General features: G+C 38.9%; 1 protein-coding gene across 2 annotated transcripts in view; it reads left to right on the top strand.

The window, feature by feature from the left end:
• Positions 1 to 14,494, top strand: part of MED13L (mediator complex subunit 13L) — a 295,113-nt gene that overhangs the window by 267,345 nt on the left and 13,274 nt on the right. For both annotated transcript variants that reach the window (XM_036874359.1, XM_036874358.1), the window contains exons 18-25: positions 2,835 to 3,014; positions 3,627 to 3,850; positions 5,737 to 5,929; positions 6,611 to 7,037; positions 7,625 to 7,844; positions 9,140 to 9,328; positions 12,680 to 12,903; positions 13,094 to 13,236. In XM_036874359.1, the coding sequence (XP_036730254.1) occupies positions 2,835 to 3,014; positions 3,627 to 3,850; positions 5,737 to 5,929; positions 6,611 to 7,037; positions 7,625 to 7,844; positions 9,140 to 9,328; positions 12,680 to 12,903; positions 13,094 to 13,236 (1,800 nt within the window). The remainder of the gene's footprint in view (positions 1 to 2,834; positions 3,015 to 3,626; positions 3,851 to 5,736; positions 5,930 to 6,610; positions 7,038 to 7,624; positions 7,845 to 9,139; positions 9,329 to 12,679; positions 12,904 to 13,093; positions 13,237 to 14,494) is intronic.

Raw genomic sequence — 14,494 nt, forward strand, 5'->3', positions numbered from 1 at the left:
GAAGTGGAAACATTCAAGAGATGTTTGGGAAGTATTATTGCAGGACTTGGAAATGGGTTGGATTTGGGGTATCAGGGAGAGTGAGATATTAAGGAAGACACCCAGGTTTGTGACATGTATACCTGGACAGACAGTGGTGTCGTTCAAAGACAAGTGTACTGGGAGCTTCCCTGGTGGCGCATTGGTTAAGAATCCGCCTGCCAATGCAGGGGACACGGGTTCGATCCCTGGTCCGGGAAGATCCCACATGCCGTGGACCACATGCCGCAGAGCAACTAGGCCCATGCGCCACAACTGCTGAGCCTGCGGGCCACAGCTACTGAAGCCCGCGTGCCTAGAGCCTGTGCTCCGCAACAAGAGAAGCCACCACAATGAGAAGCCCGTGCACCACAACGAAGGGTAGCCCCCGCTCGCCACAACTAGAGAAAGCCCATGCACAGCAACAAAGACCCAACACGGCCAGAAATAAATAAATAAATAAATAAATAAATAAATAAAATTATTTTTTTTAAAAAAAGATGAGTATACTGGAGGAATATCAGGTCTGGGGAGAAAGGTTTTGGAAGTTTTAAAGATTTCTCTTGAGATATCCAGGTAGAGGTGTCAAGTAGACACTTGGGACTTCATGACCTGGAGCTTAGGGGAAAGGAAGTATATGGCACATAGATGATAACCCAAGTCAGGGGCGCAGAGGAGGAGGAGAGCTCACTGGGGAGGAGGACTATATGGAAAGAGAGGAGGGCCTGGGGCAGAGCTTTACTGAGTTCTGCCATGTAACCAAGTTTCACGAATGAGAGTGTGGTCAACAGGCATTCAGATTCAGCCAAGCTTTTAAGATAAAGATTAAACCAGTCTTTTGACCATGGTGAGAGCTGTTTCTGTAGACAGGTGCGAGCAGAGGCCAGGCTGGAGGAGTCTATGTGTGAAAGAAGCATGGACCCTGCTTCAGAATAGTCATCAGTCTTGCAAGGGAGAAGGTTATATAAGCAAGGAGACTTCTTGGAGGTGGAGACTCCTGAGGAAGTATTTCAAGGGCTCTACTCATTTTTATAACTGCTTAGGTTTAAGTGGAGTGCCTTATACTTAGCAGGCCTTTAATTAATGTCTGCTGCATGAATTTATGAATTAAAGTCTTTCCCCTAAAGAATTCTGGGTGATTAGCTTAGGTGGTTTCTTTTACTCGACAGTGGCCTTCAGGTAGAAATGCAGTCTGTGTGGGTAGATCAGTAGTGGCATCTTTGGATATGAAGAATAGCACATTTTATTGTAGGCGAGATGTGGGTTCCAAATTCAGATGCTTAAAGGTACCAGACAGATGATGTCAATAAATGATGTGGAGAGCCAGGTTTGCAGAAGGCAATGACCTAAATTGTGTCCTTTTGCAACATACTTTCTATTTTGTATGCACAGGAATAGAGTTCACAAAGAATTACTTCTACTTTTATTTTTCTCTAACCTGTGGTTCTCTTGGTCTGTCATTTTCCTACTTCTGAGAGAGCCATGGGTACAAGAGGTACTTTACTTTTTTCTCTCCTAGAAGAAGAAAAGAAGTACAGGCTTGAAGATCAAGGTGATAAATGCTGCTTCAGTCTCAGGCCAGCTGGGGTGGGGGGAGGCGCGGGGGGAGCGTCGAGAACGGTCTGAAGGGGACAGCTACTCCTTGGCTCCAGCAGGTGGTGGTCATCCCGGAACATGATGGTCTCAGCCCCAGGGCTATCAGGCAGTTTTCCGGTTTTTCAAGAGAAGCTGGAAATCCAGATTTGCATATGAAATTTCCTGAGAAATTCGTTCCAGATTAAAAAAACAAAAACTCTGAGCCATCAATTTGCAGCCTGTGTTTGATGTGAGGACACATCTAAAAATGTCTTAAGACCCCTTAACCTTAAGCACCCTGTGTTTCAGATTTAGTTGGTAAATAAATCACAGATTTCCATCCATGCCACTTTCCTCATCAGCTAGAAAAGCAAGAGGAAGGAAAGGTCTTTAGGAACCCAGCGGTGCAGATTCATAGCTGACCATCTCTAGCTTAAGTAGTCTTTCTTCAGATCTTTTTGAGAATTTGACGAGCATTATGGACCTTCTCCCTTGGGGTAAAATACACCTATGCTCATGCATGCATGTGCAGTTTGGGGTAGAGTTTCAGAGGTTTTTCAAATCCTAGGTTAAGAAACCCTCTTGCTAGCAGGAAGAACATATGTTCTGAAACCATGAATCTCCTACCTTCCTCTCTGTACAGATGAATTTCAGGCCTGTCATTGCCTCTGCCCTGTTTTCATGTGCCTCTGCCTGTGTAGAAAGAAGGTCATCTTTCTCTTTATGCATTTTGTATTTTGTGAAAATATTTTCATTAAGAGCAGTTTTTAAAGTTTTTAAAAGCTTCAAGTTCCTTTTTCCCACTCATCATATAATCAAAACATGGATATTTGTAAATAAAAGTAATTAAGAAACTAAAAGTAAGAGACAATAATTAAGAAATTTTTGCTGCTCTCTTTTCTTAAGAACAACCTTGGAAACAAGTCTGTATGATTTTAAAAAGTCAGGCCTATCTACCTTTCCACTTTTAGGCAATCCTATAGTTAACCTCTTTTATATAGAGTAAATTATTTCCCCTTTTATTATTTCCAATAATAAATAATAAACTATCTTCTACTTTAGAAGATTGTCTTTCCTCTTGACTCCTAAGTCGGGTATTTTAGAATCTACTATAAGTAGACCCTGCTGCCAGTGGTGTCTCTGTCATGGAGTATAACTGAGGTCCACAATGATGGCAAGAAGAGGAGTGGGCCAGTCCCCCTTTATGATTCCCGTTCCTTTTCATTTCATTTCTCTTCCAGTGCTGGACATCAGCATGCTCTCCTCCCAAGATGTGGTCCGTATGCTGTTGTCCCTGCAGCCCTTTCTCCAAGACGCCATCCAGAAGAAGCGCACGGGCAGGACCTGGGAGAACATCCAGCACGTGCAGGGACCACTCACCTGGCAGCAGTTCCACAAAATGGCAGGACGGGGAACCTACGGTAGAATCTTTCCCCTGTTTAAATTCCTTCAGATTTTTGTTCTGTGAAAAGCAGCTTTAGTTACTGTCAAGTCCTTCCTTCACTGACAAAATAGAATCTTTTTCCTCCTATTAAGTTTTATAATCTCCCTGTTTTCCAGTAGTCAGTTTTGGAAATAATTTTTCTAAATGTCTTTGGCATAATCAAGGTCAGTGGGGCAAATAATCCCTAAATAGACTGTTTGTTAGTGTCTCCTCATCTTCCTGATCCTCACTGCATTTTCATCTGGGTGAACTTCTGGACTAGTTCTGTCAGCTTCTTCACAGTCAGGATTATAGTGCTTTTCTTAAAGGAAATGACATAGTGCTGTTTGGAAAACTAACTTTAACCTGCTCTAGTCTGCTCTCTGATCTTACTGAAACTTTATAACCATGTTCTGACTCATTTAATTAAGGTTCTTCATCAGGGGCCATTTAATTAGAGGATTTGAAGAGTACTTTTAAGAGTATCATGTCAACCTACAATAAAATTTCTGATGCCAGAATTAAGACTAATGCACCAGAGAATTCTCAGTTGTCGAGGTTGTGGGAAACAGACCCTCAAGCACTCTCCTAAACTGCAGTCTTGTTTTAGGTTCTGAAGAATCTCCTGAGCCGTTGCCCATCCCCACTCTGCTGGTAGGCTATGACAAGGACTTCCTCACCATCTCGCCATTCTCCTTGCCATTTTGGGAGAGGCTGTTGTTGGACCCATACGGGGGCCACCGTGATGTTGCCTATATTGTGGTGTGTCCAGAAAATGAGGCCTTGCTCGAAGGAGCCAAAACTTTTTTCAGGGACTTGAGCGCTGTATATGAGGTGAGAAAGACATGAAAGATGAAAATTGTTTGTATGATACGAGTCCTCAGGTTGTTTCTAGTTATGACTAAATTTTAAAGAACAAATATTTTCAAAGTAGGACTCAAAGAAAATTTTCACATAGTTGGAGGATGAAGAAAAGGATTACATTGGCAAGTTTTTCAAGGAGTACATTGCTTTCCCATCTTAGCTTTTATATTTTATTAGATTTAAAGATTTTCCTCTACCAGCCTTACCACCCATCTTAAAGTCCCGTCAGCTGTTTTTTCCCCATTTATGTGCTCAAGTTTAAAAGTATTACTCACCAGGGGAGAGTGGTTGTTCAGAAGATGAGCTTTACGAAAAGAAGGCACATCTACTCTTGGGGGGGTGGGGGAGGGGAGTTCCTGAAAACAGTATAAAAATGTTTAGCTTGAAAATTTCTGAATCATAATAGGTTTAATGACTCATGTCCCTGTTATGTTTTATTTAACACTCCATTCATCTTAATACTAAAATTTTGGTACAGATTAATAATGTGATAACCATAGTAATGTAAAAGCCACTTAGATAATTTTATATATTTAGTACATAAATTCCTGTTACTTTTGAAAAATTAGAATCATGTCTGTCTTTGAAGAGTTAGTGCCACATTTCTTCTGCTAAAGTACATATACACTAAGGTTTTCGTACCTTATACTTCTAATATCTTTATATTTGACAAGAATAAATGAAACTAATATTTATAAAGTATTTAGAGCTGCGACAGGCATATTATAAGCATTACAAAAGTGTTTGCTAAATAAGATGCCAAGTTGAATTTCAAAAATACTCCATAACGGAACATTCACTATCTATACATGTATGAGTACACACGAAATAGTAAACTTACGTGTTGCTACAAAGAAGTGAGAAGATGCTAAAGTATGAGGTAATGGCATCAATTAAGCCACTGAAGGAAATCCTTGGATACAGTAATTTCTAAACAGTGCCTGGTTCATGATGCCTAATAATATTAAATCATAATTACCCTAACACAGAAAACTTGTCTAAGCAGTCTTAAAGCCCAGCCATTCTTTTGAATGAAGCTTTCAACATAAGTTACAAAACATAAAAGGACTGCCAGATCATTTTAGGATTGCTCTTTTGGCAGTAATACATACCTGCTTCAGAAGAGTGTACACTAGAGAATTTTTAGGGGCTTGGTAAGCCTCCTGTTCATCAACTCTAGTAAGGGCTAATAATATGGGCTCTTCTGCTGGTGAACAGGTAGCTAGGTAGCTTACTTTTTGCAGGTATATTAATTCTCTGCCATAAGCACCCATTTAATGTCCTGCATGTCAGTAACAGAAACTCATTGTTCTAAAACAACTATTTACTTTTAAAAAGTGATCAGCATATCCACTGTTTCCGTGGCCTCTGCTATTGGTGATCTCCAAATGTCTGTAACAATGTAACAGATGGCCCATAAAATTTTAATGTTATCTTATGGGAGAACATCATAAGTTGGGATTACTTAAGAGGTTTTAGTGGACATATGTCTCAGTCAGCCTAAGTAGGCAGGAATCTGGTTAATTCTTTATTTGACCATTAGCAATCAGGTAGTGTGCTCAGCAATCTTCCCTTGTGCTGGAGGAAGCGGTTGGGGTGAAGAAACATTCATTTTTCTTTAAAAGAAACTTTTTTCCTTAGCCTAGTCCAGGTTTTGGAGAGACAGAGGACAGTTTCAGGTACATTATAATTACCAGAAGGGACCAGCATATAATGTTGGTTTAGTTGCGTGTGGTAACGCTAAAAGACAAAGGAAAATGCTTCCATGTGTATGGTCAAGAATCTCCGTGGTAACGATGTGTACTGAACGAAGGAGTGGTTCCTGTTGTAAACGGCGATCTGGTTTGTGCCGTCAGATGTGTAGGCTTGGGCAGCACAAGCCTATCTGCAAAGTGCTGCGCGACGGGATCATGCGTGTGGGGAAGACCGTGGCGCAGAAGCTGGCGGAAGAGCTTGTGAGCGAGTGGTTTAACCAGCCGTGGGGCAGCGAGGAGAGTGACAATCATTCCAGACTCAAACTTTATGCGCAAGTTTGCCGCCATCACCTAGGTACATGGGGATGTATTTGGCAAAGTAGAATTTGAGAAATAGCAGATTGCTCCCCCTGCTCCCTGTTAGACACGCAACATTATACTTCTTTTGTCTCAGAAAATGTTAGTGTTCCATTACTGTGTTGATATAGGTCTAATTTTTGCATTCTAAGTAGTTAAATGCTAATTTTTATGTGCATGTATATTCTTTAAAAGCTATTTAAAGTAGCCTAAGGAAGTCATATCTAATTTACTCCACATTTCAAAAATGTAGCAGCATGACTTGGTATTAACTGCTTAATTTTAACCCAGATTCCCAAGAGAATCTTAGATGCTTACAAAGCCTTATGCACATAGGAGCATAATATACCATGATGGCTGTAGAATATACGGCCTCTCAGTTTTCAGTGAAGGCGTGTGGAATCAGTCTGAAAGGAAAATGTTACAAATGATTGATTTTCTCCTCTCCCCCCCCCCAAATTAGGCTCTTCCCCAGAATTTATAATAAGTAGCTCCATGTTTATTTCCATGTTTACAGAACATACAAGCTTATGTTCAGTGGTAGAGATAGCATTTTGGGTGTCATAGAGTAATGCAACCTGGAAGCATAATTTTTTTAAAAGTGACTATTCTAAATATCTGCTTCAGCCAGACACTGCAGAACATTCCTAAAGTCACCTCTCTGCGTGTACACTTTCAGCACCTTATCTAGCCACTCTGCAGCTCGACAGCAGCCTGTTGATACCACCTAAGTACCAGACCCCACCAGCAGCAGCACAGGGACAAGCTACACCTGGGAATGCGGGGCCTTTAGCTTCAAATCCAGGATCGGCAGCTCCCTCAGCTGGCAGTGCATTTAATCCCACCTCCAATGGCAGTTCTGTGAACCCGGCAGCAAGTAGCTCCGCATCTGGTTCCTCTGTGCCACCGGCCTCGACATCTGCCTCTGCTCCCATTATTAACCAGATAAGCACTACCTCTTCTTCAGGATTCAGTGGTAGTGTCGGAGGGCAGAACCCCAGCGCTGGGGCCAGCTCTGCAGAGAGAACGCAAGGGAGCATAGGCTGTGGTGGAGACACTGAGCCTGGGCAGAGCTCCTCTCAGCCCTCACAGGATGGACAGGAAAGGTACGGTACTCTGACCAAGACGAGTGGCTTCAGCTCGGACCCCTTGTCTGCTCTTCCTCTGCACCCCCAGCCCCCTCAACTTCATGAGTCTCTAAACCTTGTAAAGTGTGTATTTCTCTTCTTCCCTCAAGAGAGTAACAACTGTCAGTCTATAGTTCAGTGTTAAGAAACTTGAGAACTTCTTATAAACTTATTATATTACTAGTATAATGGTAATATATACTTACTAATTAATATACTTAATGTAATTAATATTACTGTTAATACTCTTATTATATGAACATAATATATGGATAATAGTAATAGTAAGCTCTTACTATTAATGTAACAGCATTATAAAACATCTTTGTAGAATGAAGCCACGATGTGGTGGGGGGGAGTTGAAAAAGATCTCCCATTTTAGAGGAGCATATTGTTGTTTTCCATCCATCTGGATGCTAACTGACTTGGTTTGCCTTCATTTTGGTACATATTAATGTTGCATTTAATCTGTAATCATTGTCCAGGGAGTCAGTGTGCTCTGGAATTGATTTATTTTGTATAATTTATATTTATGTTGTGCATCTCATAAGTGACTCTCTCTGCAGTGTTACAGAAAGGGAGAGGATAGGAATTCCCACGGAGCCTGACTCTGCAGACAGCCAAGCCTACCCTCCAGCTGTTGTCATTTACATGGTGGACCCCTTCACTTATACGGCAGAGGAAGACTCCACTTCTGGAAATTTTTGGCTGTTGAGTTTGATGCGCTGCTACACAGAAATGCTGGATAATTTACCTGAGCATATGAGAAATTCTTTCATTCTCCAGGTAACTATTTGCAAGTTTATTTTTTACTTTGTTGTTGTTTTTATGAAAGTAAACAGGTTCATGATTTTTTAAATAATTGTATGTATATGAAAATAGAAAAAAGTATTCTTAATTCTACCTTTTAGATTCAGCCATTATTAGCATTTTGGTGTTTTTCTAGCCTTTTTTCTGTGTTTGTTTACACAATTGAGATCATACTTTTCACGTAATTTTTAGTCTTTTTGTACTTACAGTTATTCATGAATACTTTTCCACCTTATTTAAAATTCTCACCAAGCAACATATTTTTTATAGACTGCATATTTTCCATGTGTAACTGTTTCTCTACAGTTAGATATAATTACTTTTTTTTTTTTTTTTTTTTAACCTTTTCACTGTTATAAATACAACTATAAGGCGGTCCAGTGGTTGGGACTCTGTGCTTCCAATTCCGGGGCTTGGGTTCAATCCCTGGTCGGAAAACTAAGGTCCCACAAGCTGCACAGCGTGACCAATAAATAAATAAGTAAATGAATGAATGAATGAATAAATAAATAAAGCCATAATAAACATCTTTAGGTATAATCTCTCTTTCACATTTCAAGTCATTTCTTAAAGTGGATTCTTAGATAAAGATACTGATAAATAATGCCAAATTCCTCTCCCAAAAGGTTATAGTTATTTACATTTCTTTCAGGAGTGAAGGAGCATGCCCATTTTCACTGCACCCTTGCCAGCTTTATAGTGTAATAAGTTTTAAAAATTTATAATTTAATAGGTGAAAAATGATGTCTTGGGTGTTTGGATTCTTGTTTTTCTGTCACTTTAACTCAAGCCATATTATAGAATTAAAAGATTGAAATTAAAGCTACCAGTATAGTTTGTTGGTAGTTTTTCATTGATTTGAAGTTTGTGTCTCAGATGACTAGACAGTAATTCCAAAGATGCCGTGCATACTATGCGTATACCTTACAAAAGTGAGAAGTATATTTAAAAGCAAGTTTTTAAATTTTGGGACATGGCAACAATAAATTGAGAATTTATCTCTAAAATGGGAACAGGGTAATTTCTAAGTGACAGTGTAACTTGACCAGCAGAGTGACACCTCTTCTTAAATTGCTGGTATATTTGGAATATAGGACTTCATGTCACTGAAAGGAATTAAGATTGAATTATACTATGTTTGGCATTTCTGTATTTTAACACTAAAGTTGCCTCCCCCATTCAAGTAAAGAATTCATACCATTTCATTTTCGAACTGCCTTGTTAGCATATTAGATCTCTATTTCTAGTTTTATTTGTATTTGTGTCTGTAGATTGTGCCTTGCCAGTACATGCTGCAGACAATGAAGGATGAACAAGTTTTCTACATTCAATACTTGAAGTCCATGGCATTTTCAGTGTACTGCCAGTGCAGGCGACCTCTGCCTACACAGATCCACATTAAATCCCTCACAGGATTTGGGCCTGCCGCCAGCATTGAGATGACGCTCAAGAACCCAGAGGTAGGTAGCAGCAGGGCAGAAATTTGCAAAAACACTACTTTTATGCTGAAGATGCAAGCCAGGAGAGTTGCTTGCTTGGTTGGTCTTCTACCTTTATTATAAGAGTGGTAGGTGTCTTTAATCCTTAAGTTGAAATAGAGGAGATACTTCTCTGAACTTGTATAATTTTTTGAGAAAAGAGGCAAGCAAACTCTTGCCATTTTTTGATGTAAGACCTAAGGCAACAATACACTTATCCCTTTTACTTATGAAAGTTCAATTTTCCTATATTTATTTTGTTCATTATTGTTTGAAGCTAATCTGTGTCTTAAATCACTCTCTACCTTTCCCAGCTCATTTTTTTCTCCTGGAACAGCCGCTGTGTATGTGTTTACTCTGCACGGGCCCCTCATTTTCTGATGCTTCCTCCTCCCCTTGTCTCAGTGCTTCTGTGTGTAAATGAACACTTTTTCTCTCCATCTTTGTAAGCCTATTTCCCACAGATAAGTACCTCAGGGGGAATTCTAAAACACCAAAGCAAAACATGGTTTAAACAGAAGTTGTACACTTCTTTTGTTTTACTAATCACCTTATCCTGAAGGTAGATATACAGGGCAGTGTTTAGAACTCTCAAAGCCTTCAAAAATCAGTTCCCACAACTTTTGCATGAAAAATTACCCATTAATAAAGGCCAGCAAACACCTCTTCACCATTAGAGAACTTAAAAACACCAAAAATTGCTAATTTTAGTTGGTAATGTAAGTTTTTCTGGAAAACTAAAAAAATGACGCACTACTTAGTACTGCATTTGTTGTAACTTGGTTCAGGTCAGCTTGGTCCCAAGAGAGGAAACTGCATAGCTGACAACTTACATTCACTCTGGGGTTATAGAAAATTTCTATCTTTGGCAGTTTTAGGTTAGTTTATTCTTTTGAGTTTGTATTTTTTACTTTTGTGAGCATGTCATATGTTTTCTCTACTACTAGCTTTTTCTAGAATAAAAATAAATATGTTTCTACTTGTTTCAAATTTGTGTCCAGAAATTGAGTTTGTGCCTTTCTTTATAAACTTTGAACCTTTTAGTTTTTCACCTCTTGTGGTTATTCTGCAATTCAGGTGCAATCATTCCTTATGCTTTGGTAAGAAGTTATCACAATTTCAAATGACAACTAATAGTAGTCTGCATTTTCAGAGAAGAGAGTAAAGGCTGACTACCTATATTAAGATCTGAGGCATTATGTAATGTTTTAAAAGATTATATAACGTACTGGCAGAACACCATGGGAGTTCATGAGATATATAGTGAGGCTTAGATTAAAATAAATCACAAAAATTATTCTTTCTTTCCTTTTGCTTTGGAATAGGAAGAGAGAAATCAATCATTTGACTTAATGAAAAATGTAAGAACCAAATGCTGTGAACATTTACTGAGGTTTATAAATTTTTACTTGCATTAAGGTGCAATGGCTAATTGCTAAATGCTGCCTCTCCCTCAGTCTGCAGCTAGAATTTTGTACTTTCATTCAGCAACTATAGCTGAGTGCCTACCGTGTGCCAGACACTGTATTAGGTGTCAGCTGTGCAGTGGTGAACAAGACACCAGTCCCCTGCTTCCAGGAATTCTCATTTTCTGCAGTGGCACAGTCTCGTGCAAGCTCCTGGCAGCCACTGTTCTACTTGGTGTCTCTGTGGGGTTGCCTGTTCTGGATGTTTTTTGTAAATGGAATCTTCCAATATAGAATGTTTTATGTCTGCCTTCTTTCACTTAACATAATGTTTTCGAGGTTCATCCATGTCATAGCATGTATCAGTACTTCATTTCTTTCTATGGCTAAGTACTATTCCATTATATGGATAGACCACATTTTGTTTTTCCATTTATTAGTGGATGGGCATATGGATTTTTCCACTTTTTGGCTATTGTGACTAACCCTGCTCTAAACATTTGTGTATGAGTTTTTGTGTGGCTATATGTTTTCAGCGTTCTTGGTAAGTACCTAGGAGTGGAATTTCCGGGTCTGTGGAGAGTGAATGGATCAGTGATAAGGTTTGAAACTTGAGCAAGTTGTTGAATATGTATCCCTAAAATGAAGGAATTGGATTAACTTATCTCCAAGGTCTCTTTTAAGTTTAAAATTCTGTAATTCCATTATTACTGTTTCTTATGCTATATAGTTCAGGGGTTGGCAACTCTGTGGGCTAAATCCAGCCTGCAGCCTGCATTTGTATGACCAGCTAGGTAAGAATGATTATTACATTTTTACAAAGAGAAGATTATGTGACAGAGACTCATAAAGCCTAAAGTATTTACTGTCTGATCCTTTACAGAAGTCTGCTGACCCCTACCGTAGTTTACTAGATATTGAAATGTATGTCAAGCTGGAAACAGAGATGACAATTAAATTTCATCACAGTTTATCTAAAATATTTGTCTTAGGTAACAGCTAACACTTTGATCTCTTAAATTACTTACACACACACATCATAAAGTATAATATACATACTGAAAAGTACCCAGTCTTAAGCATACTGCTTGATGAATTTCCACTAAGTAAAAATATTACATAACTAACACTAGAAACAAAACATAACAAGCATCCAGAAACCTCTCTAATGTCCCTTCCAGTCACTCCAATGGTGATCACTATTCTGACTTACAACAGCATAATTTTGCCTGTTTTTGGCTTTATATAAATGGAATCATAATTTACAGTGTTTTGCGTCTGGCTTCTTTTACTCAGTGTTGAGAATCATCCATTTTGTTGCTTGTAGCAGTAGTTTTTTTCATTCTCTTTGCTGTTTAATATTCTGCTTGTGTAACTTTATCACAATTTATCATCCATTTTACTGTTGATGGTTATTTAGGTTATTTTCTCTTTGGAGCTATTGATAGTGTTGTAACCATGCTTATACCTGTCCTTTGTAAACATATATGTGCATTTTGGGGGGTCAGAGGGTATGTGTTTGTTCAGCTTTTACAGGTGTTGTCAAATGCTTTTCCGAAGCACATCATACTACAGCAATGTGTGAAAGTTCTAATTGCCCTGTATTCTCACCAATACTTGATGTTTTCTGTCCTTTATATTTCAGACATTCTGGTGGGTGTGTAGTGGTTTTAATCCACTTTCCTAATGACTAATGAAGTTGGGCCAATAATAATTTCTTTTAATAAGGAAATAATTGGCTTGATTGGGTTCCCTACCTTATATAACTTAAACAATATTTTTTGTATCATTATTATTTGTATATATAGGACTAGTTGGGAGGCAATCTATTGTCATTTCTCCCTGTTGGTTTCCCTCAGTGCTGTATGGGTTTTGTTGTAAACATGGAGTGGCTTTGTGTTGATACTGATTTTGATTTTGATTTCAGCGGCCCAGCCCAATCCAGCTTTACTCCCCTCCTTTTATACTGGCCCCAATCAAAGACAAGCAAACAGAGCTGGGAGAGACATTCGGTGAAGCGAGCCAGAAATACAATGTGCTCTTTGTGGGCTATTGTCTGTCTCACGACCAGCGCTGGCTTTTGGCTTCCTGCACTGACCTCCATGGAGAATTATTAGAAACATGTATTGTAAATATTGCTTTACCAAACAGGTGAGGAGCCTTGGTGTTTATGGTGTGTGTAAATTGATGCTGTGCCTTTTCTCAGATAATGGATCTTTCTAACTTTCCTATCTAAATGCAGTGGGTAACACGTGGGTGGGTTCTTTGGAATTTTCTTGGTTTTGTCTTACTAAATGATAGCTTTGATTCATTTGGGGACCCTTTTCCATGTCTGTTTTAGATCACGGAGGAGTAAAGTATCTGCACGTAAAATTGGACTACAGAAGTTATGGGAATGGTGCATAGGTATTGTCCAAATGACATCTCTGCCCTGGAGAGTTGTAATTGGGCGACTTGGGCGTCTTGGCCATGGGGAACTTAAAGGTGAGAAATTCCTGAAACAAAGGAAAGGAAAAGGGCTGAGCTAATGTCATTAACTAAGCTGAGGGAGAAAATTATAAAGTTGGTAGTAAGAATAAAGCAGATTATATTTTCTGATTCTTTTAAATGTACAGGATAAACCAGTGGCTTTTAGACTTTTCATTAGCAAAATCATTTACACAAAGAAAATCTTAAATATAACATTGAACCCCAGTATATAAAACAGAAAAAGAATTTTTTTAATATGAAAATGATACTTGGTAAATTAGAATTTCTAACATTTATATATTGTGAGAAGAACAAGTCAGTTTTAACTGGAAAATTTTATAACAGAGATTATGGATGAGAGGAGAAGTCATATACAGCCTTTACTTTCATTTGCTGGTTTGTTTTTGGTGGTTGACGGTGATGAGCTTTGTATTTATTTTTGTTTTGGTGGCATGATTGCAAGATAATCCTGATTGACAAGGACAAGTAGTTGCAAATTGGAAGAGTCTTTATTCACATTGCCACTGTCTGATAGTCTTCAGTCTGGAAATTTAAGAGAGCAGATTTTTTTAAGTTGAATCTCCCAATATATCTACCAACTGCTTGTATTTCTTATCATAAATATAAGAAAGCACTAAAAGTAACTGCAACATAACACAACTGACCACTGGCAGCTGCCTTGCCTGGCGTTGAGCCCAGCTCATTTATTATCCTAGTGTAGCTACTTGTACAGTTTTATATGAGCAATATGAACAGGCCTAGATTATTTTTTTAAAACCCTATCGATTAATGACACATTTATAAAAAGTTCAGTATATGCATATAGATGGGAGAAGTTTTTGTTTTTGTTTTTAATATTTATTTATTTGGTTTTGCCAGGTCTTAGTTGCAGCAGATGGGCTCCTTAGTTGCAGCTCGCGGGCTCCTTAGTCATGGCATGCAAACTCTTAGTTGCAGCATGCATGTGGGATCTAGTTCCCTGACCAGGGATCGAACCTGGGCCCCCTGCACTGGGAGCGCGGAGTCTTAACCACTGCGCCACCAGGGAAGTCCCAGGAGAGGTTTTTTTCTAACATCTGCACAAAAGCAAACATATGTCACAAATTAGCTTGGTGGTTTTGCACATGCCAAGTATATATTAGAACAGAGTTGGTAAACTTTCTTTATAAAGGGCAAGGTAGTAAATATTTTTGACTTTGCAGGCTAGCTGGTCACTGTTGAACTACTCAACTCTGCTACTGTAATGCCAAAGCAGCCATAGACAATACCCCAG

The sequence above is a fragment of the Balaenoptera musculus genome, chromosome 14, assembly GCF_009873245.2.
Source record: "Balaenoptera musculus isolate JJ_BM4_2016_0621 chromosome 14, mBalMus1.pri.v3, whole genome shotgun sequence".
In the NCBI taxonomy this organism is placed as follows: domain Eukaryota; kingdom Metazoa; phylum Chordata; class Mammalia; order Artiodactyla; family Balaenopteridae; genus Balaenoptera; species Balaenoptera musculus.